The 27,047-nt window shown below is 36.3% G+C and overlaps 1 protein-coding gene across 1 annotated transcript; it reads right to left on the reverse strand.

Annotated features, from left to right (window-relative positions):
- Positions 1–24,638: 24,638 nt before the first annotated feature.
- LOC149571905 (RNA polymerase II C-terminal domain phosphatase-like 2) lies at positions 24,639–25,290 on the reverse strand. Its single transcript, XM_089810156.1, has 3 exons — positions 25,079–25,290; positions 24,929–24,982; positions 24,639–24,742 (listed from the first exon to the last, which is right to left on the reverse strand). Exons 1-3 carry the CDS (start codon positions 25,181–25,183, stop codon positions 24,677–24,679), a joined length of 225 nt encoding a protein of 74 aa, XP_089666282.1. The 5' UTR covers positions 25,184–25,290; the 3' UTR covers positions 24,639–24,676.
- Positions 25,291–27,047: the final 1,757 nt, after the last annotated feature.

The following is a 27,047-nucleotide window of genomic DNA, read 5'->3' on the forward strand; positions in this document are numbered from 1 at the left end:
TATGATAACGCTTCAAGTTGAGGAGATTGAATTGTGTGGGCCAAGACAAACTAGGTCAATATGGATGGTTGAGAGGCACTTGAAATTTATGAAGGGATTAGTTCAACAAAGAGAATTTCCTAGAGATTCTATGATGGATTGATATATGGTATACCAAACCATGGTGTACATTAGTGAATATCTTCCCAAGTTTGCAACAAATATCCATGTAGATCACATTTGGGATCTCGACTCTATTAATAAACTTGTAGGGGAGTACTTGATGGGGAAAGGTAGATTAAGGAAAGTGAGAGGTAATTATAAGATGTCATTGTAGTTTATTAATTCTTATGAATATTCAATATAAGTTGTTTCTAAGTGGTCTATTTTTTTTCTTTAGAGTTGGTCATGAGTGGGATACACTACATTTTTATATTTCAAACAATATTGATTAGATGATGGTATGGATTCAACAATCTCAAGAAAAAGCTCTCTCATTAACATGGGATGGTGTTGCATCATTGGTTAAAGTAGCTCATCGTAATAGAGATCCCAATGTTATGTCAATGGTACTTGATCTAACATATGGTTTAAGAGGTAGAAAGGTATGTATCAGATTACTAATCAAGATCCATAAGTTTAATATTAAATCCCATATTGATGAAAATAATATTGACATGTTTGAATCATTTTAGATGAAATACCACAAAGCTATGTACTACCATGGTCATAAATTTCATATAAAAATGTTAGACAAAATGAAGAAAACTTGTGATTCTGGGATAAGTGCAATCTTTCATTTCAACAATATTTCATCTAAAAATGACATACATCCTCAACAATCTAAACATTGATACTATGGCATTTTAGATAATATACTTGAGTGTGACTTTAACTCATTCAAATTAGTTCTATTTGTCATCAAATGGTATAGGCTATGGCTAAATCAAAATGATTCTAATTAGACTATTATTAAAAATGATAGTGGATTTACAATGATTAATACAAGGTTATTTGAGCTAGTTGGAGATGAGCTCTATGTTCTTCCAAGCCAATGTGAGAGAGTGTTTTACTTTGGCAATCCACCTAAACCAAGTTGGTTATTTTTTATTAGACATGATCTAAGAGGAAGGTCAGTAAAGTATAATGTGATGGAAGAAGAAGATACTAAAGAATCAGAAGATGAAGTAAATGAGGATCACTAACTACTATTACAAAATGATGATGATTTTGGTGATGTTGACAATGATGGGTAAGTGCACCAAGTTGTGGTGCCAAAAGGGGCGTATAAGTGGACACCTTTTTCCTGAATTCTGCAAATTTTGAACTTCAACAAGAATTTGAAGATAGTTACGCTCAAAATTTTAAAATATGACAAAAACAAAAGTCGTAGTCCTTTGAATCTAGTTTCTAAACTACTAATTTTTTTTCAAAATAGTTTAGTTTTAGGTCCTCAAAAAAGGGGGCCACCAAAAGTGGTATTGTTTATTCCAAAAAAACATAACACAGTACAAAGTGTGGCCCCCCTAAAATTTAAAATTTTTTTTTGAAATTATTTAATCACTCTAGTCAAAAGTTACTTAACACTATGTAGTTTATCCTAGATTTTTCGAACAATTTTATAATGTGTTTTTTTTTTAAATGAATTTTTTAACTAGACACACCCCAAAAACATGAAATATCTATGTGGTCCCCCCAGAAATAATTGAAAACTAATCTAAAATCAAAACTTTTTTTTTCCAAAATGTGTAGAATGGAGTCTAGTTTCTAAAAAACTAAGTTGTTGAAAAATTTGATGAACGAGCTAAAATCTATAGCCCAATTAGTACATGGTGGTTTTTGACAAAAAATGAACATACATTCAAAAGAAATTATAGATTAAAGGCTTGAAATAGTTCAAATTGAAAATAAATTATATGGTTAGATAGCTAACACAAAGACCAATAATGCTATCTAACCTGATCTTATCGATACCGAACCATGAGGAATCTTGAAGGGGAGCACACAAGAAAAATCAATCATTTTTGGTATGTTTGCTGGAAAACACATCTTAGACCTATTTATAAACTCCAAACCTTTGGGTTGGATCTCCAAGGAAAAACCAAGCCTTAGGCTTAGTTTTAATACAAATCTTTCAATAGTGCATGTGCCCTATAGCGCGCACACACTATTAGAAGCATTTAAATTCTCAATAGTGCATCTGCACTATAGTGTGCATGCACTATTGAGACCTAAATTACAACCCAAGAGAAAGAGAGAGCTAGGTGGAGGGTGGGGTGGTGGGGGGGGGGGGAATGGCTATGTGTGTGTGAGAGAGAGAGAAAGTAGGGGATGGGAGAGGGGAGAGAGTACAAGATGGGAGAGAGGAACTGAGAAAGAATAGGGGTGGTAGAGAGAGTACAGGATGGGAGAGTAGGGGTGGCACAGAGAGTATAAGATATGAGAGAGAGGAAGTGTGAGAGAGAGTACGGGTGGCAAAGAGAGAGTACGAGATGGGGGAGTGAGATTGAAAGTAGGGGATGGGAGAGAGAGGAAGTGTGAGAGGGAGTACAGGTTGGGAGAGAGAGATTGAGAGTAGGGGATGAGGGAAAGAGAGAGTAGGTGGTGGGAGACAGAGTGGGAGAGGAAGAGCGAGAGAGAGGAGGATGGGAGTGCATGTGTGTGAAAGAGAGAGAGTGGGGAATGGGAGAGGGGGAAGACAGAGTAGCTCGAGAGAGTAGGGGGTAGTAGAGAGAGAGTAGAGAGGGAGAGAGTGAGAGTGAGAGAGAGTGTGAGAGTGAGAGTGAGAGTGAGAGAGAGTGAGAGAAAGAGTGAGAGCGAGAGTGAGAGAGAGAGAGTAGGCAGTGGGAGAGGGAGAGAGAGTGAGAGAAAAAGTAGGGGATGGGAGAGGAGAGAGGGGGGATGGGTGTGTGTCTGAAAGAGAAAGAGTAGGGAATGAGAGAGGGGAGAGAGAGATAGAGAGAGTAGGGGATGAGAGAGAAAGAGAGTAGGCAATGGTAGAGGGAGTGCTAGAGGGAGAGAGAGGGGGGATGGGAGTGTGTGTAAGAGAGAAAGTAGGGGATGGGAGAGAGTGTGAGAGTGTGAGAGAGAGTAGGGCTGGCAGAGAGAGAGTGAGAGTAGGGGATGGGAGAGAGAGGGAGAGAGAGAGAGATAGTAGGCAGCGGGAGAGGGAGTGGGAGGGAGAGAGAGGGGGAATGGAAGTGTGTAAGAGAGATAGAGTAGGGGATGGGATAGAGTAGGCAGTGGGAGAGGGAGTGTGTGAGAGAGAGAGAGAGGGAGGGGAATGGGAATGTGTATAAGAGAGATAGAGTAGGGGATGGGAGAGAGTGTGAGAGTTTGAGAGAGAGTAGGGGGTGGTAGAGAGAGCTCGTACGGGATGGGGGCACGAGAGAGAGAGAGGGGGGATGGGAGAGAGTGAGAGAGAGAGTGAGAGTAGGGGATGGGAAAGAGAAAATAGAGAGGGAGAGAGAGTACTTGTGTGAGAGAGAGATAGTAGGCAGTGCAAGAGGGAGTGGGGGAGAGAGAGAGAGAGGGGGGGATGGGAGTGTGTGTGACAAATCTAGAGAGTAGGGGATGGGAGAGGAGAGCGAGAGGGGAGATGGGAGTGTGTGTGTCTATGAAAGAGAGAGAGAGAGAGAGAGAGAGAGAGAGAGAGAGAGAGTAGGGGATGTGAGAGGGGAGAGAGAGTAGGCGATGGGGGAGAGAGAGTAGGTAGTGGAAGAGGGAGTTGGAGAGGGAGGGAGAGGGGGGAATGGGAATGTGTGTAAGAGAGATAGACTAGGGGATGGGAGAGAGTGTTAGAGTGTAAGAGAGTATGTGGTGGCAAAGAGAGCTCGTACAAGATGGGAGAGAGAGAGTGAGATTAGGGGATGGGAGAGTGTGAGAGAGAGTAGGGGATGGGAGAGAGAGTGAGAATAAGGGATGGGAGAGAGAGAGAGAGAGAGAGAGAGAGAGAGAGAGAGAGAGAGAGAGAGAGTAGGTGGTAGGAGAGGGAGTGGGAGAGGGAGAGGGAGAGAGATAGGGGGATGGGAGTGTGTGTGATAGATCTAGAGAATAGGGGATGCGGGAGAAGAGAGTGGGTAGATAAGAGTGTGTGTGTCTATGAAAGAGAGAGAGTAGGGGATGGAGGATAGAGAGTAGGTAGTGGGAGAGGGAGAGAGTGAGAGTGTGTGAGAGAGAGTAGGGGATGGGAGAGAGTGTGAGAGAGAGTAGGGAGAGGGAGATAGAGAGAGGGGGATGGGAGTGTGTGTGACAAATCTAGAGAGTAGGGGATGGGAGAGAAGAGAGAGAGAGAGGGGGGATGGGAGTGTGCGTGTGTGTCTATGAAAGAGAGAGTGTGTGACAGTGAGAGAGAGAGTAGGGGGTGGTAGAGAGAGATTACAGAATGGGAGAGACAGAGTGAAAGGATGGGAGAGAGTGAGAGAGAGAGAGTAGGGGGTGGCAGAGAGAGAGTACAGGATGGGAGAGACAGAGTGAAAGGATGGGAGAGAGAGTGTGAGAGAGAGTAGGGGATGGGAGAGAGTGCGAGAGAGATCTTGGGAAAGGGAGAGAGAGAGTAAGAGTAGGGGATGGGAGAGAGAGAGAGAGAGTAGAGAGGGAGAGAGAGAACTTGAGAGAGATGGATAGTAGGTAGTGGGAGAGGGAGTGGGAGAGGAGGAGAGAGAGGGATGGGAGTGTGTGTGAGATATCTAGAGAGTAAGGGATGGGAGAGGGGAGAGAGAGGGGGATGTGATTGTGTATCTAAAAAAGAGAGAGTTTAGGGGATGGGAGAGGGAAGAGAAAGAGTAGCCACAGAGAGAGAGAGAGAGAGAGAGAGAGAGAGAGAGAGAGAGAGAGAGAGAGAGAAGCAGATGGGAGAGAGAGACTAGGTGGTAGGAGAGGCAAAGAAGGGCAGATGGGAGTGTGTGTAAGAGAGAGTAGGGGATGGGAGAGAGTGTGAGAGAGAGTAGGATGTGGCTAAGAGAGAACGGGATGGGAGAGAGAGAGTGAGAGTACGGGATGGGAGAGAGTGTGAGAGAGTAGGGAAAGGGAGATAGAGAGAGGGGGATGGGAGTGTGTGTGATAAATCTAGAGACTAGGGGATGGGAGAGAAGCAAGAGGTGGGATGGGAGTGTGTGTGTGTGTGTGTGTGTGTGTCTGTGTGTGTGTGTGTCTATGAAAGAGAGAGAGGTAGGGGATGGGAGAGAGTGTGATAGAGAGTAGGGGGTGGAAGAGAGAGAGTATGGGATGGGAGAGATAGAGTAAATAGATGGGAAAGAGTGTGAGAGAGAGTAGGAGGTTGAAGAGAGAGAGTATGAGATAAGAGAGAGAGAGTGAAAGGATGAGAGAGAGTGAAAGAGAGTAGGGGATGGGAGAGAGTGTATGAGAGAGTTGGGGATTGGAGAGAGAGTAAGAGTAGGGGATGGGGGAGAGAGAGAGAGAGTAGAGAGGGAGAGAGAACTTGAGAGGGAGATAGTAGGCAGTGGGAGAGGGGGAGAGAGAGGGGGGATGGGAGTGTGTATCTGTAAAAGAGAGAGTTTAAGGGATGGGAGAGGGGAGAGAGAGAGAGAGTAGTAGATGTGAGAGGGTGTGAGAGAGAGTAGGGGGATGGGGGGGAGAGAGAGATAGTAGGAAGTAGGAGAGGGAGGATGGGAGTGTGTGTGAGATATCTAAAGAGTAGGGGATGGGAGAGGAGAGATGGTGAGAGAGGTAGATAGAGTAGGCAGTGGGAGAGGAAGAGGGAGAGAGAGAGAGAGAGAGTAGGGGATGGGAGAGGGGGGAGAGAGAGTGTAGGGGATGGGAGAGAGAGAGAGAGAGAGTAAGGGATCGGAGAGGGGGGAGAGAGTAGGGAGAGAGAGAGAGAGAGAGAGAGAGAGAGAGTAGGGAGGATGGGGAGTGATTTCTTTTCACATAGTGCGTACGCACTGTATGAAATCATCTAAAAATGGTCAAAAAGAAACTTTGGGGCCCATTTCATCCATTCTCTACTTTTGGTCTGTTGTGCAGTCTATTATTTCGACAGAAATCATGGGTTTCAACATAGCAAACACTATTTCAACACTTTTTCAAGATAGCAAACACCAAATTCAATCATTGGATATGCAATTTGAAGACTTTTTTAATATTCCTTGTATAGAAAAGGTTAGTGCAATCCCTTTTAAATATTGTTTGTCGATATATAGATACAAATTTGATTATAATTTGACATGTTTAATATATAGTGAATTCATTGAAAATTGTATGTTTGAATGAAATGTTATTTCGAAATGGTTAGAAATTTGACAAGTCATTTGATATATATTGTGTATTCATTCAAATAATTATAATTTTTATATGTATTTGAATAATTTTTAATTTACACATTTTAAGTAAGAAACCAAAAACTCAAACAAATGAAGATAGGGAGAGAGATTTGGCAATTAAAAGAGATAAAATTAAATTACTATGTGAACAAAGAAAATTGCAAAGCAATAATGAAGAATTGACTTTCGAAGAGGATGAAGAACCACCAGTATAAAGAAACAAAGAGGAAGAATTAGAAAGACAAAGAGAACAAATGAGACTGTTACGCTCAAGAAGACAATTGAATTGTGAAGCTACACCATCTTCCAATGTTGGAGTCATATCATCTGCTACACCATCTTCCAATGTTGAAGTCATATCATCCTCTCATGTTGAAGAGACACTGATTTATAGATCTGATGATATACACACTTCACCATGTCATGTTGAAAGCACAACATCAACACATCAAGTAGGTGATATTACATCTTATTGCCAAGGCACATCATCTTTGATTCAAGGTACGCAATACACTCAACCTTATATTGATGTTGAAAATGTTGAGAGAATTGAAGAGATTAGAACACCTTCTAGAATTTTTTTTAGAAGACCAAAATATTTGATTGATATTGATACTAACATTTTGAAATCAATGCCTGAAAAGATTAGCAAGCATACTTGTCAAAGAAAAGCTAAACATATGTGGAGATTATTTTTTGAAGAATTAAATATTACAGGTCAATGCCAATTATTTGTTGAAATGATGAGGAATTTGAAAGTTAGGCCTATCATGAAGATTATTGGGCTAAGAACGATGGACGATTCAAATGAAAAAAGTATTGTAAAGAATCTAATGAGTTCTTATGACAAAGTGGGTTCTAAATCATGCACCAAAGATAGTAATATCACAAGATGAGTACTTACATCAACAATAGTAAGTAACCAAATGAAGAAAGCTCAACTCATGAGAAAGACAAGCAAAACATTAAAATTTGGTAGAGGTACTCTAAGGAGAGCCATGCTAAAAAGTGAGAGATTGGAAGATCCAACAAAAAATGAGTTATGGACATTTAGTGGTAGACTACCACGAAAGGATAAAGAAATTAGTGAAGCCTTGAAATTATTGATCGAAGATTTTTGGAAAAAAAATATATGTGTTTCCCCTAATCAAAGAGATGTTATAAGGAGGATTGGTAGCCAAAATCGTGACCCACATGCGAAACATTTTTTGGACTCAACTTAGACGCAATTTTTTGCAAAATTTATTGGTATATATCCTCAAATTCGAATAAGTCAAAGATTTTTTGAGATGGGTAAGCCTTTTTATGTGAAGATAAATCACACACACACAACTTATTTTTGTAGGATACATATTGAATTTTCTAACCATTTTGATGTTTTTAGGCATATATGCGTAGTTTTGCATTCTTAGTTTGTTTGGTAGGATTGTGACATGAATGAGCCACCAAGATCTTCAAGGGAATTCATTTCTAACATTTTATGTGAAATAGGGGACAGCCAACAATTTTATAAGACATCATGCTTGGATGGTACATGCTTATTTTGTGGTTCTTTGCAACTTTTATCAACTTATCAACATATGGATAGCACACATACAATTGGAAATGAAATAGTAGATTACAAAAAATTTAAGATAGTGACATATGCTCTAAAAGATGGGAAACATGGTAAAAGATGTGATTTAGTTATTGAAAAGATTCCAGTGCATGAGTTCATGAAGATTTTTTGTGAAAAGATTATTTACGAGTATGCAAGGCATAGCCATAGAGCTCGATGACTGGATTTGCAATTCAAGTTGTGCAAGGATACGTTTCCACTGGATACCATTGCTTTGGTTGTAGATTTCATAGAGAACTACACACTACAACCACAAAATGAGGTGCAAGAAAAGTATTATACTTCTCAATAGGTTTCCATATTTGTTCACATAACATTCATGCATTCACCTACAAGTACAGAGGATGACAGGAAGATTTTGAGGGAGTACCATTTTTACATCAGCAATGATCGATCACATTCTATAGAATTTGTACATGCTTGTTTTCAACTATTTTATGGAGATTTGGCTAACAAGGGCATAACATATCATCACCACATTATTTGGTCAGACAATTTCACATCTCAATTCAAGAATGCATGGATGTTCTATTGGTTGAGTAGGATGTACAGGTTGTGTAGAATTCAATATATGTGGAATTTCACAAAGGCTAGTCATCATAACGGAGAGCACGATGGTGCAGGCACATGCATTAAAAGAGTCTTGGCTCATGAAGAACTAAAGTACAAATATGGAGCAATATTGATAGATGCAAAATCCATCATCCAATGGTGTAACACTACAATGGGTCCAAGTAAGGAAGGTGAGTCTATGGTTCATAGATTTTTTTGGTTGATAGCTAATGCTAACATTGCACCATATCAGGATTGTTGCACACTAATAGGATCTAGTGAGTTACACTCTTTTAGAAGCTCTGATGCAAGTTCATGGAGTATCCACACATGAAAAATGGCATGCTATTGTCCATTATGTGCAGAAGAAAATTGGGATGACTGTGAGTCAACTAAATGGGTGGACAAATAGGATAAATGGGTTTTGGACCCAATTGACACCTATCATCCCCCACAAGTACTAGAAATGGTAGAGATGGATTCGTCTATTGACTTTGACCACTTGTCAGATATAGTGGAACCTGGTAATATATATATTTATATATCTTTTTAATTTCAATATGTAACTTTATAACTTTTACCCAAGTATTTTCTGAATAAATGACCGCATTTTGTACATTTGTCACTGCAGGCCATGTTTTTGTTGTTATTGCACCTGAAGACAATGAAGAAGGGATGGATTATTATTTGTGTCATTGTGTTGAAGCCAAACAAAAATTGGATCACTCGGTTATAGATGGTGAAGGTTTAGAGTACCATGTCAGTGTGGTGGTTGTAACTGGCACATGGCTTAGACAATATTCTATGAAGAACCCTAACTTGTGGTTATTCAAGGATTGGCAAACAAAGAGAAAGATTTTTCATTATTCAAACCTTGTTGTTGCATCAAATGTCCACTTGATAAAATATGGTGGAAAACCACATAATAAGATTCTTTAGAAAGTTTGCGAATCAGACCATGAGGCAATATTTGAGACATTAAAATGTCGAGCATATCCAGTTGGCTCATTAGATTGAATAGGGAGAGAGGGAGAGAGAGAAAGAGTGATCAATTGGATCCAAATACAATGTTGCAACCTCTTCCCCAAGACTATCCACATGACTAAGGTGGATCGTATTGTTGTGATGTGTAAGTGATGAGATTTAGTTTAAATCATAGATTTTATGTTTTGATTTGTTTAGAATCTAGATACATTATTTGAATTTGTATTAGATTCCTTAATAGGACCCATTTTTAGATTAGTCGTTTGAATAAGTGAAAGTTTAGAATTTGTTGTTTAGATCAAAATGTAATGAAAGAACATGAATTTTTTTAGAATTTGAATGCTTTGTGATGTAAAGTCATGATTCTGTGCATGTAACCAAAAACTGCAAACTAGCGTAAGCAAGGATACAATGGGAGAAGTTTTCAATACTCATCAAGAAAGGGTTACCATATAACTCAGAAAGCAAGGATTTCTACAAATGGATAATTCTTAATGACAAGCCAAATTCATTTTTTTTCATTCTCTAATTTTAGTGGATTAATCTTATCTTAGATTTTTTACCGTGCTAAGTCTTCATTTGCAGGTCACCAAAGAAGAGGGCTAATAAAGTCGAAGCACCAGTGATAAAGGGTGAGATGCCAAAATCATCTATGAAATGGTATTATCAATTCACATCCTCAATATTTATTAGTGTTATTTGTTCAAGTACCATTGTGTGTTAATCATCTTATGCCTGGAATTGCAAAGGATCACAATCATCAAAAAGTAAGAAGGAAAATAGGTCTTGATCTAATGATAATGGGGCAGTTATAGATATAGTTCTCTCTAAGGATAATGTTGATCAGCCGATGTATAGGTTGAGAGAACCAAAAGACTATTTAGGTCTACTAAAAAGAAATCAAACTTTTGATATTTTAGGATACAAAATGTATATTGATGGATTTGACAAGAATGAAACTTATATAGACAATCAATTTAGTCTTCCATAAAATGGTTCTTATATTAACAACTTTTACTATAGTTATTGATTTTGTTTCATCATTTAATGTGATTTAAGTGATGTGGGTATATATTGGGTAGGTTCAGCATATGCTTTGAATGATTTATCCATGTTGATCATGAGATGACCATCTTAAAAGTGTTTATTGAGCTCATTTTCCTCACTACAAGACTAATACTCTTAATTTTCTTCCAAACCATGGTTGCTTGTAATAGATACCCAAGAATACTTGCAATCATTGCATTCCAATTTGTTGGACTTTGACTCATTATTATCATAAAGTTGGAATGTTGGAAAGGGTTAATACTTTGGGATTCTCTTGTATTCTTGGAATCTACCCAAGGAATTAGACTCTACTAGGGTTCAAAAGGAGGTCTCTGACTTGGTAACATCTTCCTACAACCATGTTTAAGAGGTTATAACCCAAATCTTCAGTTTGTCTTCTAAACACTCACATTGTTCACCATGCACCTAGTGTACCCTAGTGCCTCCAACAAACCAAGACTTGTCCTTGGCTTCATACCATGACCCCAAAAACTTGGATCATCTCAAAACATCCCATATAACATGTTCCAACTCCTTGCACACTCTCAACAACTCATCTCTTACACTTTCTCAATTTTGCCTCTTCTAGGATTGTTCCAACTAGCACTTGCCGGTCATTAATTTGTTGTTTTCTCAAAACTTTCCCAGAGAACTTCCTAAACTATTGGGTGATTAAAATACCCTTTTCCTCACTCTAAAATTTACTCCAAAACCAACTACACTTTTTTTGTAAAATATCACTCAAAATTGGCTATTTCAGTCTGCCAACTAGGCCTAGTTTGAGGCCATTTACAAGACAACTCACAATCCCTTGACTCTTGGAACTCCCATGACCAAAAAAAGTCTTAATAAATGAATCAAATGCAAGGATTCTTCTACTTTTTTGGTCTCATGATCACCTTTACAATGGTTTTTACAAAACCCTCCTTTCTAGCCCCTTTACCCTAGGGCTTTCTAGAAATCTTACTTTGCAACATCTCTAGAACTAAAAAATGGTTTAAACACCTTCACTTTGGTTATATTATATGACTTCTAACATAAAATACAACTCTTTTTTGGATAAAACACTAAATCCACCTTTGGAGCAGTCACATACCACTTTTTATGCACTCTTTCTCACTCAATCCCATACCCTTGGGCATCAAAAAATCAACTCCAGGTTCTTCCCTGCACATGAACGATTAAAGAACATATTTAATAATATTCTTGACCCATTCCACAAGCCCTAGTAACCACATAAATTAGAATGGGTCAGATTCACAAAATGACTATCAAACCCCTCTTCAATTGTCACCTATATCAGATTTTAGGACAGTCAATATGAAAAATACAAAATGATTGACTAAACCTTCATACCAATGGTAAATGAAAGTTAAAACATTTCCCTATCACCTCCAAGAAGAATTAGATCAAAAGGTACTGTGAAAATGAAATTACAGCAGCTACAAGTTTAATTTTTGATCAAAATTTTAGGGAAAACTATGCATTCATTGCTCAAACTTCAAAACTCTTACATTACCAATCAATTTCGACCATCCAAAATTGTCTCCCACATGTGGGAATGAGGTTTTAAACTCATTTATACTCTCAAAACCAAATGAAACCTCCCTAACTACCCCTCTAACCACCTTTGTGCATTAATCACCTTATTTTGTTGTCAAATTGACACTTTTAGTTATCAATTGACAAGTTTGTGATATTCCTTGCTACATGACTATCACATTACATTAATATGGTCATTTGAGACCTTATTAAACACAAAAAATAAAACAAAAATACATCTACCCTTTGGACCCCTTACATGACTCGATTAAGCCCATTTTGGCTTTTTACAAAATATTGCACTTAGATCACATGTCCATGATTAAACTCATTACAAGTTTTAATGATCTTAGAAGGCCATTTTTCTTCCAATTCACCCAAGGATTTCTCATCTTGCCTCCTGCTTGTGACCTTGGTGCTCCTGCACCCGTGTTGGTCAACAATTAGAAAATTTGTCTTATCGATTGAGCTACTAGATCTTGTCATTTTATTTTTTATTTAATACACCAAGGACTAAGGATCCAATGGACTTCTAATAAATGGAGACTCTACCCTACAAGTGGACTCCACCTCACAAGCCCAACCCTCAAACTTAGGGTACTCAAACAACTTGGATCAACACCTAGGAACTCCCTGCCACCAATAGGCCTAAAAAGGCAAATACTTCTTAAATGGTTTCAACACTCAACTTTTCAAATGGAAATGGTTATTATAGACTCAAACCAACAAGAAAAATCCAAAACTTGAGGTTTCTCAACACTCAATAATCAAATTTCAAAACTATTACTAGTACTTCCTACTAGGACAATTTCTAGTTTTAATAGTCAAACTCCCAAAATATACAAATGACCCCCCACTATTTTTTCATTTTTATACACTCTTCAACATCCCCTAAGAGATTCCAAAAGATTAACCACCAACTCAACTCTGACATCAAGTTATGCCCACTTTGTGTCATAGTCCTAAATGGCCAGTTTAGGCTGGGTTACAAGGAAAACATAAAAAAATGGGTTTAAAGACTTGGTTTAACCCCTTGGATCTCTACTATAAATTAAAATTTTCCTTCTACACCATTCACCTTAGTTAGATTAATCATTTTGGGAGCCTGATCCTTCTTTATCCTTCAAATCTAGACTAGACATAAGATTATGTTTAGTCTAGGGCTTCCTGGTAAAAATAGATGCCATGCTCCTACAGACCTATATATTTTCCATCTAAAATAACCCTCTCCTAAATTTTATTCCACAAAGTGGCATTGAAATTCCATAGTGGTTTTGCAAGTTAGGATCCCATCTTGCTGAAACTCTCAAATTTGGAGTAAATGTGACCTATTTGTACTAAAACTGATATAACTTTTGTTACATACAAGATAAGGACATAAAACCAATTGAAATGGAATCTTGACTCAACCCTCTATCCAAACATATAAGAATTTTACCACCACCAATCCGTATAGGCCATACAAAATTGAAAAAATAGTAAAAAAGGCATAAAATTTGAGTTTTTAATTCACCAATGTTGTCTACCGTCCGTACAATGACCTTTCCCACATGTGGGGATCTTAAGTACATTCCTTAAAATAGTTATAACTTCCATTTGGATGGTTGGAACACCATGCAACCTCATTTTTAGTTTGACAACTATTATTTGCAAAAATTGCTCTTTAGCAACTTTTTGCATTTTGCACATTTTTAGGTTGGTTTAGTGGTTTTGACTCCTATAATAATCATTTAGAATGATTAGGATTCATTTTGGTTGTATCTTAGTTGAAAATCCAAAAGTTGCAAAAATTGCAAAGTTGCATTAGCAACTTTTGCAACAATTTAGGAACTTTTAGGAAATAACCATAAAATTGTATTTGGATGGTTGAAATTGTTTGTAAATGCCTTTATAGACCCTTTTCACTCGAATGAGAGCATAGAAGGAGTTTGATATGTTTTGCTTCCAAGAATCTAATAAAAAACCCATTGTTCCAGCATTTTATTTAGATTGAAAGGGTGATGTTTTGCATTGATCAGTTAGTGTATCTAATTTGAAGAATTTTGGAGGTGGTTTGAAGGAGAGATCAGTTTTCATTTGCAAGTTATACATTTTTCCTTCCTCACTGCCTATGAAACCCTTGAACCTAGGGTTTGGCCAAAGAAATGGCCCTAGTTTGAGTTCCCATAGTTGGAATTTCTTTGAAACTTGCATGGGGTAGGCTAGGGCTATGTAGTTTCATATTTTGATGGTTTTGGAATAGGGGGTTGAATTCGAAATAAATGAGAGAAAGCCCTAGGTCTAATAAGACCCATGTATTAGACCTAGATTTGATGTTTTCATTAAGTAATGAAAAGAATAGGAGTTGAGGACTTGTCAAATCAAGAAAATACCCTCATCTAACCTAGAAGAATTCTTTGGAGTTGAAGAATGAAGTCCATGCACCCATTTCTTGGTCTTTGCTTTGTAAACCATGCCTAAACTTGCTAATTAGGCCTGTGTGCAAGGTAGGGTTAGTGTATGCTGGAGTGGAGTGGAGTTTTGAAATTGTGGTGTCTATGGTGTCAGTTTTCATTACATGTTGCATACTAAGGTTCTAACCATTGATACATCTTGTTTTGGTCATTTTAAATTTTCTTTAAACCATCTTTAAGTGTGTGGGGAATCTTGAAGTTCCAAAGTCTCATTCTTGTCAGTTTGTGTGAAGAACAATGCCAGATGCTGCATTACTAGTCTGTGAATAATAACAATAAATCTAACCACTGTTTTATAGTTTGGATTGTGTTGGATGGTTTTAGGTCTCTATTGATATAAGGGAGGTTGCAATTGTTGATGTCACATTTTGTTAAGGTTGAGTGAATGAGATTTTGGTTGGTACAAGGGGGAAGTAGTTGGGTATTCAGTCTTGAATGAAAATATCTATACCAAACAAAGTACCCATATCTATAGTCAGATCTTACTTAGTACATGTGTATCACTTGGAATATGAAAATATATCAAACTTCCAAATATATTGAAGCGACTAATATATTGAAGCGACTAAGATGCTTTTTCACTTCTTAGAGATTCCAAAAGATCAAACTCTAACTCTATTCTAGCACAAAGTTGCCAACTGCCAAATCTCTCTGACCTTTCATCGTGGGATCGAACTGTCTACTCCATTAGCTCTAAGTGGCTAGGTAAACCCTATCCCCAACCTCATCCTATCCCTTTTAGCACTCGAACATTCTCGGGCATGCTGAACCAGAACATCCCTAAGGGTCACTAAATGCTATAGGGTTGCGATCTTTGATAGGGCATATCTTGGAGTTCGTGTGAGGTATGGATGCAATTCTAGTTCCTATGAGACTATGTTGTGGAGGTCTACAATAACCTCTCTCACTTTTTGGAGATCACACTCCATTTTCATTTTATAATGCCATCTCGGGTGATGTTGAAACTTGCAGTGTTGGCTAGTACAAAGTTGCCAACTGCCAAATCTCTCTCACCTTTCATCGTGGGATCGAATTGTCTACTTTGTTAGCTCTAGGTTTCTAGGTAAACCCTATCCCCAACCTTTTCCTATCCCCTTCAATGCTCAAACATTCTTGGGCATGCCGAATCAAAACATCCCTAAGGGTCACTAAATGCCATAGGGTTGTGATCTTTGATAGGGCATATATCAGAGCTCATGTGAGTTATGGATGTGATTCTAGTTCCTAAAAGACTATGTTCTAGAGGCCTACAATAACCTCTCTCACTTTTTGGAGATCACACTCCATTTTCAATTTACGATGCCATCTCGGGTGATGCTAAAACTTGCAGTGTTGGCCAGTACAAAGTTGCCAACTGCCAAATCTCTCTCACATTTTTTCGTGGGATTGAACTATCTAGTCTGTTAGCTCCGAGTGGCTAAGTAAACCCTATCCCCAACCTCATCCTATCCCCTTTAGCACTCAAACGTTCTTAGGCATGCCGAACTAGAATGTCCCTAAGGGTCACTAAATGCTATAGGGCTGCGATCTTTGACGGGGCATATCTCAGAGCTTGTGTGAGGTATGGATTCCATTCTAGTTCCTATAGGACTATGTTGTGGAGGCCTACAATAACCTCTCTCAAATTTTGGAGATCACACTCTATTTTCATTTTACGATGCCATCTCGGGTGATGTTGAAACTTGCAATGTTGGCCAGTACAAAGTTGGCAACTGCCAAATCTCTCTCACCTTTCATCATGGGATCAAATTGTCTACTCCATTAGCTCTGTGTGGCTGGGTAAACCTTATCCCCAACCTCATCATGTCCCCTTCAACACTTGAACGTTCTCAAGCATGTCAAACTGGAATGTTCCTAAGGGTCACTAAATGCCATAGGGCTGCGATCTTTGATGGGGCATATCTCAAAGCTTGTGTGAGGTATGGATGCAATTATAGTTCCTACAGGACCATGTTTTGGAGGCCTACAATAACCTCTCTCACTTTTCAGAGATCAAACTCTATTTTCATTTTATGATACCATCTTAGGTGATGCTAAAACTTGCAATGTTGGCTAGTACAAAGTTGCCAACTTCCAAATCTCTCTCTCACCTTTCATCGTGGGATCGAACTGTCTGCTCCGTTAGCTCCAAGTGGCCAAGAAAATTCCAAAAGGGTGTCTAAATCTACCCATATTATAGTTACATTTCAACCTAAGAGGAATTTAAGTCTAGAAAATCAGAGTAGGAGACCTACAAGGAATTCTATGATAGTCAACATTTTGTACTGTATGACAATTGGAGGGTTAAACCAAGAGTTGATTCTCAATCAGTTCAACATAAGGAAGTTGTCCCAATAGAAACTTGGGGTTGGTGAAGCCATTGGTGAATATTTATAGTTATTGGCTTGGAATAGGGCTAGCATCCCTAAAACAAAAAGGTGCAAGATCTTGATTGGAGAAGTACTCACCTTGGAGGAGTTCACAAATGACCCTATCACTTTGGATAGGCCACAAAAATGATATCCTAAAGGAGTAAGATATTAGGAAGGCCACAAGTTTAGTTTGGTAGATTAGGAAGAAGAAAGTGCTTAAACCTCACTTCTTGCTCAACATCTCTACATTAGTGAGGGGGAGATAAAGAGGATAGATAGCTACATAGATATGGAAAAAAAATAGATATGGAAAAAATAGAAATATAAAGAGGGGGGAATAAGAGAGAGTGAGATACAAGGATAGAGTGAGATATTTAGAGGAAAGTTGTATCCATTAAAATCTTTAATAATAAATTAAATCAAAATCAATACAATTTATTACTTAAAGATATTCATAGTTCCATCTAACCACCTCCCAAATCAAAACATCATGGAGCCAAGATTGCAATCAAGGGACAAAAATAGACTTATTCAAAATAGTATCTACATATGGATTATCATATAGCATAAGACTGCAATGAGCTCTACGTTAGACAACCTCCATGCAAATGTGTCGATCATTAGGATCATCATAATAAAACACCCACTTATCAACCATTAAATCATCCTCAGCTTCCAACTTATAGTACGCCCTTATTTTCACCTTCTCACCTCTCTTTGAAACATAAACATGTTTCTTAACACTATCCCTATAACTCCAATGCTTGTTGAACATGGAGAAGATGCATAGAGATAGAGGGAAACAAAAGAAGGTGTAGGTAGACATGAAGATTAAAGGAAATAAAAATATAGTAATAAATGAATAGAGATATAAGAAGAGGATGAATGTGAGATAAAATAGAGAGAGTGGGAGATGTAGAGAGACATCTAGATGGTGATATAGATTCATAGAGATCATCATATTAATACTTAGTTTTCTCTAATTCAAAAAATATTGAAGATATCATGTTAGAACTCTCTTATTGATTTTGTATCGACTTCATACTTAATTTGTCTTCTTTAGGTCATCCTTTTAGGTTTAAGTGTATGTGCATACATTAATGATTATTAGCAATTGTAAAACTTGATCTTCTTCTTATGTAACAATATTTATATGCTTAGATGAATACACTATTTATTTGATTATATATCTATAAAATTGGTTTGTATAATGAAGGCCAGCCGTCTACAATCCAAGGTTTTAATTCAGCCAATAAATGGAGAGCTTCTAAGCTACTGATTTCTTTCATGGAGTTCCTAATAAATCTCAAGGTTCTCATTTAGGTGACCAATTACTAGGAGGTCCACGAATATTGCCTGATAAAGTTTATTGCCAGGAGTTCCTAATCAATCTTGACTGATAAAGTTTATTGCCAATCAATATTGTATCAAAAATTCAAACTAATTAGGTATTGAATTAAACTTGATAAACAAATGATAGAGAAGGAAAACTTTAAACATGAACAAGATCATAAATCATATGATGATGACATATTGCAAGTGATTAACTTATGCTTAAACAATGATAAAGTTTATTGTTAATCAATATTCTATCAAAGTTTCAAACAGATTAGGTATTGAATTTAATGTCATACATAAACATATCTAATTTAATGTCATACATGCACATATCTAATTTAATGTCATACACAAACATATCTAATTTAATGCCATACATGAATAAACATATAATATAAAATGATAACCAATAGTGTAATGTACATTAACAAACACATAATATATTATGATAACCAATAATTTCATATCTGAACAAACATATCATATATTAACCAATAATGTCATAAGTCAAATAATGTCATACATCAAATATAAAATGTCATATACATCAAATGTGTATCGAATATGTCCATTGATGCCTATATATACACATGTCTAGATCAACTATATCTTTTCCTTCCTACGAGGGGAAGGAAACAAATCTCTTGACGTCTTTTGTCATCGTGTGGAGGGAGATGGTAGAGATGACAGGGTCCTCTTGACATGCTTGCTCATCCTCTTATTGAGGCTCTTCTCTAACTCGAGCTAATACAAACAAAGTAGATATGAATCAATATTTATTATATGTTGAAATCAAATATATGTACACACAAAATCAATTATTTTCTTACCGCCATCAAATAGTCACTCTGTAAGTCCACCTCAAAGGCTCGTGGATGATCAAGTGTGACGAGACCCTACAAAAATTCAATAAATATAATCACTTATAAATAACATTAGAAATTTTGAGACTAACTATTATAAAAAACAACTAAAATGAAAAAAATTCTTCCATACCTCAATCAATGGTTGTAAGCTAGCCATAGCTATGGCCACTCCACAATCAACAGACTGTCGGAGATGAGGAGGGGTGTACAACATCATGAGTTGGATGTCATACAATACACATTACATGTAACATGAAACAAATATAATCAAATGAATTAAATTAACATGAAACAAATGTACCTATACATAGCTTGTAGATGTCTATGCTCTGAGTCTATAGTAAAGGTTGACGGTTCAATAGAGAACTGAAGCACGTGCATAATTTTTTGCATCAATCCTTAATATGATTACTTAATAAATACATGTATTAATTTAAATGATTAAATTGATACATACCTCTAGACTCATGGAGGGGACAAAAAATGGCCAGAGGATCACTACTAGGCCCGACAACACTATGACCCTAAAATTTGAACAATGTCAATAGATGCTAATTAATTAATCATTCACTATACATATGAAATGTGATCAAATTAGTAAATTATAATTGTAATTTACCTGTGTGTCAATGCCAAATTTTTTGTTCAGGAACTGATCAGTGATGAGCCCATCATTTGTACCATCTCTAGCATGAGTGCCAAATGTGCATAGGGATCCACATGAAGTGCACATGTGACCATGATGCATAGAAGGCTCCCCCTCAACTAGTGGGATCATGGAATGGATGAGAGTCTACGTCAAAGTATTAATGGTCCCTAGAGTGTTGGCCTCTACATGTTTCTTCACAAGTGAAGGAATAGTCATATGCTCGCGTTGTGGCTTGACCATAGGTGCCCTAACTATAGTAGGATCATGACGTGCTCCCAACCTCTCAAATGAAGACCCCACACCTCTACCTTGGGAGTCTAATATATCAAAATAATTGGGGATCTCCCCAAGGACAAACTCACAATATAATTTCTTCAAAAAATACATGGGGACCTCGTGATTGTTGCAAGGAGGGGCATCAAAAACCATCCACCATCTATCCCAAAAATTATTTCTAATAGCATCGTGTATGCACCAATGGATGGGGAACCATTTAGTACCCTCTCTAACAGTATTTTGCTCACTGGGTTTTCTAAATAATGCACATATTCTACCTTTTGGTATTTCTTTTTCTTTAACATCTTCATATGACAATTTATTTGCATAAAATCCTTTTTGTTCATCCCTCTTAACCCACCAAATATCTAACTGGCCACTAACTGAGGCTATCTGGGTCTTAATGGATTCAAGGGATGATGCCAATTGAGCCCTCATTGGATTGGTTTGTCTAGATTCTTTCAATCGAGAAATGAGTCCTTCTAATTTAGTTTTGCATCTCTCTATTTCATTTATTATATTTTCTTATGTGCCTGGCGAAGGTCTTGCAATTGGTTCGGGTTGTGGAATTTGTTGTTCTTCTTGGGGAGGGTTTTGGTTTTGAGGTTCTTATGGATTTTTTGGTTGATTATGGACACTTCCTGATAAAAAATAAATTGAAATCCAAATAAATAAACAAATTTAAATAAAAATTATAAAAACCCTACAAAACAATATTAAAAACCTACAAAACAATATGAAAAACATATCAAACAATGCAAAATGAAGTTAAGATCACATATAGTGTGGGCGTGGGCATGCTTGTGATCTCAGATTTTGTCGGCGAGGAGGCATATTGGCAACCAGGATGGTGAAACCCTTTGTTTCTTGAACCCACGTACATGTTGCTAGTGTAGGAATGTGAAAAAATAAAGATGAAAATGATGGGCTGCAAGTATGCAGCCAATCTATAAAAATTCACTTTTTTTAAAGTGTGTACACACTATTGAAAATGGGGGAAAAAAAAAAAGTTGTCACCTTTTTGGCACCACAACTCGGTGCACATACCCTAATGGTGATGATGATCATGATCATGATCATGCTGATGAATATGGTGATGATCAAGGTGATTATGGTCATGATGACGATGATGATGATAATGGTGATAAAGATGATGATGATAATGGTGACACTAATACATTAGGAGTCAATTTGCGATGTCAATTTGTGACGAAAAGAAAATGCAATATGTTTTTGGCTTCTTTTTTTTCAATTATAGTCCGACGACGTCGCAATTGCAATGCTAACGTGATATAAGAGGGAAAAAAAGGAAAAATTCACTCATTTGTTATACAACATGAACCAAGGGCAAGTTTGAGGCACTGTCAATGCTACTAGATGCAATGTCGATGGATGGAGGCAAGGGCAAGTTTGAGGTGATGTGGCTTTGGTTTTGAGGCAAGGCCATTTTTAGACTACTTTGGTTTTGCTGGTGAAGGGGAGAAATGGAGCCGCTAAAGAAGCAAACAGAAACCCTTACGACATAAATATACTTCCTTTTGGCTTTGCTAGTAAAGTCTATGAAACCCTTATGACATAAATATACTTCCTTTTGGTTTTGAATCACTCGATTCTACTGAATAATGGAAGAGAGAGTGGTGTGGAGAGCATGTAATCAAAGATGTGAATGAGATCAAGCTTGAGCCAGATATTATCAGACTTGTACAAAATTATCTAGGGTAACACCTAAAACATCCTTCTATGAATTTATCATATGTACTATTAACTTCCATTAGATATGATGTTTCTATGCTTTTATGAAAAAATGGCTCATGTGATTGTTTATCCTAAACAAGTTCCTTTGGCTTGCTATCACCTTCAGATAAAGTTAGAATAATTTTCTTTGTGGCCAATATATCATCCTTCACAATAATACTTTCATTATTAGCCTTCTCTAGCAAAAGACTAGAAGTTTCAAGTGACTCCTCACAACCATTTCCTTGTTCACCATCTAACTTGGAGTTCTCATCATTGGAAGCCAATACAACATCCTCATTTGGGGTCTTAATGACATGCATCACTTCATCACAATTTTTACCTTTCGCCATGACAACATTCACATGAGAAACAACTATCACATGCTTCTCTGTATTGTCCTAAACACTATCAGCCTTCATTTGTTTGATTTTTTCTTACATATCCCTACTATCCTATTCATTAACAGTTTCAATTGCTTTTATTGGGTCAATCAGTGAAGCAACCACCAAGTGCTTCTCTGTATTGTACTTAGCACTTCCATCCTTCATTAGTTATATTCTTTAGCACTTCCATCCTTCATTAGTTATATTCTTTCTTCCATTTTCCCAACATCTTATTCATTAGTTGTTTCAATTCCTTATAGTGGGACTGCCAATGGTACATTAGCATTTAAACTCTCTATAGAATCCATGATAGTGCAAGGATCAATATTAAAGTTTTTAGTATCCATAAGCTGTAAATGCTCTTGTTTTGGATCATAATTGTGAGCCCATGGCATGTCTATCATTATCATCATCATTATCCATTCATCATGTCCAATGATACTTTTTATTTTATTGGAGGTGATCATCATCTTGTTTTAAATTTAATAGTTTTTGTATTTCACTTTCCTTATCTTTTATCTACACTTCCCTTGTCACAAGTCATACAAAAGAATTTTCACTTTTATGAGTGAAACTTCATTTATTATGGTTTTTCCTTGTACTATTGTCCTCTGACCAGTAGTCAAGCATTGTCTCAAACAATAGATTAATTCTAAGGTTGCATCAAGTCTGTAAGAGAATTCAACATATTTTTTTAGTTGATTTAAATCCATGTCAAAAGCTTCACCACACAAATATTGACCAAAAAGAGAGAATATAACATTTTGCTGGAAACACACTAATCGAACTTGATAAATACAACTATATCACTTTGTGAAAGGGATTCAAGCACCAATACCAGGAAACTGAATATAGATTTATTCCAAGTAAATACAATTCCTTTTTATTTTAAATTTTAATTCACCCTGTTTTGCAATGCAAGACTATAGTGTTTGTTATGTGCTATTTGTCTTCCTCTAAGTTGAAAGCCTTGTCTAGAATGTTTAAAAAGGGTTTTTGTTGTGGTCAATTTTTATATTATTAGATTGGCTTTCAGCTGATGTTTGAGATTTACATTTGTCCAAATGATGTATTGCTAGTATACAATGTCACTCTTGTCAACAAGACTTCTTGTGTATCAAAAAAATCTCAACTTATTTGCAAAGCTTTTTCTTAAATGTTCATAATTAAGTTGGTACATTTTATCTTTAAGATATTAATAGGAACTTCAATTTTAAAAATTGTTCTAGCCTGGTGACAAAAGCATAAGTTGTTCCCCACTATTGTATTATGCTTACCAACTATGTCCTTAGATATTGTGAAGTAGCAGCTAAATCCTTGACAAATTTACAGTCAACATTAACTAAGATCAAATTTTTCTACGGGGCTAGGTCCTTCAGATTAGATTTTAGTACTTATCCTTTTCTTTTATACTCTTAACACCACATAGTACTTTCTAGTTTACCATTATAGTGATAAAGCTTGGATCATTTTTTTTCGTGTTATTCTCAATTGTTCAACCCTCTTATGTGGACAGAGTCCCACATCATTATTATGGTTTCTAAATCTATTTTTATTTAGATTCTTTCCTATTTTGATTGCATGTGAAGATTCTTTTCTTCTAGTTTTGAATTTTGACAATGAAATAAAACCTAATTTTTCTAGTTCCTCATTGTATTCTCTCCCTAAGTGGGTGAGAAATTTGTTTCCCTAACCATGAGATTTTGATTTTAATACTTTGTATCCTGCTCCTATTTGAGGGACCTTAACATGGTAGTCGTTGTTTTCCTCAAATAATAAGCAGCTAGATTAGAGTTCGGCCTTAATAGTTGATTTTCCCTTTAACAAGACTCCAGTCCGCATGCCAACAATCTTTGAAAATCACATTCATTTTAAAAGCTAGCTAAAGAGTCTTATGCCAAAGTATTTATTGTAGCAACATCATCATTTCATTCCATATACATACAAGAATACTATTTTATCCTTATTTATTTAACAAATCTAGAATGAGATAATAAGGCTATTCCTTTTCCTAGAAAAGCTTCAACTAGATGGGAAAATTGAAACATGATGAAGATATGGATTGCATTTTAGATAAGAATACTATTTTAAATTTTAAAAGTTATAAGGTATGATTTTTTTAACCAAAAAATAGAATATGTTAAGGCCTACAGCTTGACAATTGCAACAGATCCTTGTTTATTTACCAAATCTGAAATGAAATATGCAGCTATTCCTTATTATTAGGAAAGGTTGCAATCGATCTAAAAATTGATCCTTGATCAGGATATAGATTACTTGTAGATAACAATACTATTTTTTTTGAAATATTATTACATAAGGTATATAAATTTAGCAACATCATAGAAGACAATCACCTTGCAATTTTGACAGCTTCTTGCTAAATTACCAAATCTAAAATAAAATAATTGGCTATCCCTTATTCTTCAGAAGCTTGGACTGAGTTTACAAGAACCATTCAGCACATGCTATGAATATTGTAAATATATAGAGAAAAGATTTCCAGAATTTCCAAACTACATTGACTTGCATCTCCAGTTGTTCAGTGTGTGCTTCTTTGTTCAGATGCTTTGAAACTTTGCTACTTACTTGCCATGTATCTAAGAGCCTCCTCAGATGCTCAGTGTTGTGCTTCCTTCTTTGTTCTACCTATACCTGCTCCTACTTTTTCTCCACTAAACAAGACCTGAACTCAATAAGAATTGTTGTAACAAATATAAATAATGTCAGCACTAATTTAATCAATTTGCAGTATTGAACACATTATCTTTAAATTAAAATTAATATAACTTCCATGGGGATGTAATTAGAACCAATTCATTTATTATGCACTATTTTCCTTCTATAAAGGCCAGCAACATAGCAAACTAACCTCCACAGTAAATTGGAGCTCCATTGTCTTATCCAAAAGAGAATTAAATTTCACCTAAGAAATAGATAATCAGAAATCTAGTAGCTGATTAGATACAAAGACAATCATGATACAAAGAAAATGATAGTGTGACAAATCCCAGCTGAATACCTTTGTTCCACATTTCATCGCAATTTCTTGTAAAACTCCCACAGCATTCAAAGCATTGAGTATGTTACCTCCTCCTGGATTGTTATTAGTTGGCACTTTGTTCATGGAAGATTCTTCATCTTCTGATTAGCTCAATCAAAATAAGACCTTTAGTTTAAAAAATCCACCAGCATTTCCATATACAAGTCAGAACTAGAATTTGCATTATAATTTCATATACATTAACTTAAGCTTGTCAAATCTCTCTCTAAAAATAATAGATACATTTTGCAAAACTGGCAATTCCATTGAATTTTTGCTTCACATTTCATATGACATTTTTTCTATTTCGGACACCTAATTTATGTCAAGCTTGGCACCAATTGATTTTGTGTAGCTTTTTATGGTCACTGCTTTGTGAAACACCAATTTGGGGGAGAGACCCCCTCTGCAGGAGTCCACAAGGGGATATTTCATTTATCTATTGCTCACCATGTTGTACAACCTTAACCCAATCCAGACTCAAACCAGAGATCTCCAATAAAGAGGGCATGCATATTCCTACACTGCTTGATCAACATAGATATTTTTCTTCTTAAGAGAAGTTATGTTACCAAGCTCTCAAAAATATTAATTTAAAGGCTGAGCCAAGTTATTAGAGGATGTCAAAATTAGCCACATGCTTCACATCCAATATACATGCATGGATACACGGGAATAAAAATATAAATGTAAAGAATAAATTTAGTAAATAATAGCAATCAAAATGATAGTTATTAGAAGAAGAATTTTTCTATATTTAGGAAAATATTAAAATCTTTCCTAACAAATAAATACCTAAATGGGAAAATGAATCTGGAACCATAAATAAATGTCTTGTTTCTTTTGTACCTTTTTTGTGTTCTTTGTTGCTATTTATCCTTACTTCTAGGAAAAACATTAGCAATCAAGGGGAATGAGGCAATTTGTACCAACATTATTTGGGAATGGAGAGATTTATGGTCCAAGCGTGAATGGGTAATGAAGGTCTAATACAACACACAATGTCTGAATCAAGATTGTAATTAATTAGTCTTACAAAATGGTTGATATTAGTTCACCATGTTGATTGTGTCCTAGGTATAGTTGGTTTTGGTATAAGTCTATAAAGATAATACATAAGATAAAGCAACTTAAGATGTGTCAAGCAACTATTTTGTCAAGGGTCAATATGCCCTATGGATGTCCCTATCTAACTATATATCTTTTAATTGCAAATAATAACTAATTTATGTTCTTTTTCATGACTATGTTTGACTCATATAATTGTGATCTCTCTAGCACTATGATGTCATTTAATATGTTTTGCTAAAGCTTGTAAATTTTGTTCCTTTTGCCATGTCATGTAATATGTCTTTCCTTGTTTCTTATATGTTTTGAAATTGTTGTTAGGCCTTGTAGCTTGTATAATTTTATTGTTGGAGAGCTTCTATAGCTAAGAAAGAAGGCCATTACACGAGTTATAGCTGCTCGCTCAGGTATGAAAATTGTATATTTTTAATCTAATGTATATTTTAACTAGACTTTTAGCTTATATGTTTTGAAATTTCTTTTAGTGGCTTAATGTTGTAAGGTCTCTTGAAATAAGACCTTCAGGTGGTTGGTCAAAGTTTTTCAAATTATCTTATCCACAAATTTGCCTAGAGCAATTGACTGAATGTCATAAAAGGTGATTGGGTTAAATGTCTTAGGAATAAAGTCAAAGAAAGTATTTTTAAAATATTAAAGTATTTAGCTAGGTCTAAGAAGATTGGTGTACTTTTGACAGTTTTTCTTAGTTTGTGAAAGTTGTAGACAAAAGTTTTCATAGTCTGATTTTTGCTTCCTACGAAGAACGACCATGTTAGATAATATAAGTGAAGAACAAAATAAGGAGACAATCGCTAGATTGTGGTCTAACTTGAAAAGAAAAGGTGATGGAAAATGTTATTGTCCTTGCAAAATTTGTAAG

The sequence above is a fragment of the Cupressus sempervirens genome, chromosome 2 (assembly GCF_028749045.1).
Source record: "Cupressus sempervirens isolate cs-2001-9-10 chromosome 2, ASM2874904v1, whole genome shotgun sequence".
NCBI classification, from domain to species: domain Eukaryota; kingdom Viridiplantae; phylum Streptophyta; class Pinopsida; order Cupressales; family Cupressaceae; genus Cupressus; species Cupressus sempervirens.

Bases quoted from the DNA above. Each gene is read 5' to 3' on its own strand.
- LOC149571905 (XM_089810156.1), bottom strand. From the start codon at position 25,183: ATGAACAAAGTGCCAACTAATAACAATCCAGGAGGAGGTAACATACTC. The intron at 24,983-25,078 runs GTATTCAGCTGG...TCTATTTCTTAG, and splicing joins CGATGAAATGTGGAACAAAG to GTGAAATTTAATTCTCTTTT. The intron at 24,743-24,928 runs GTTAGTTTGCTA...TATTGAGTTCAG, and splicing joins AGCTCCAATTTACTGTGGAG to GTCTTGTTTAGTGGAGAAAA.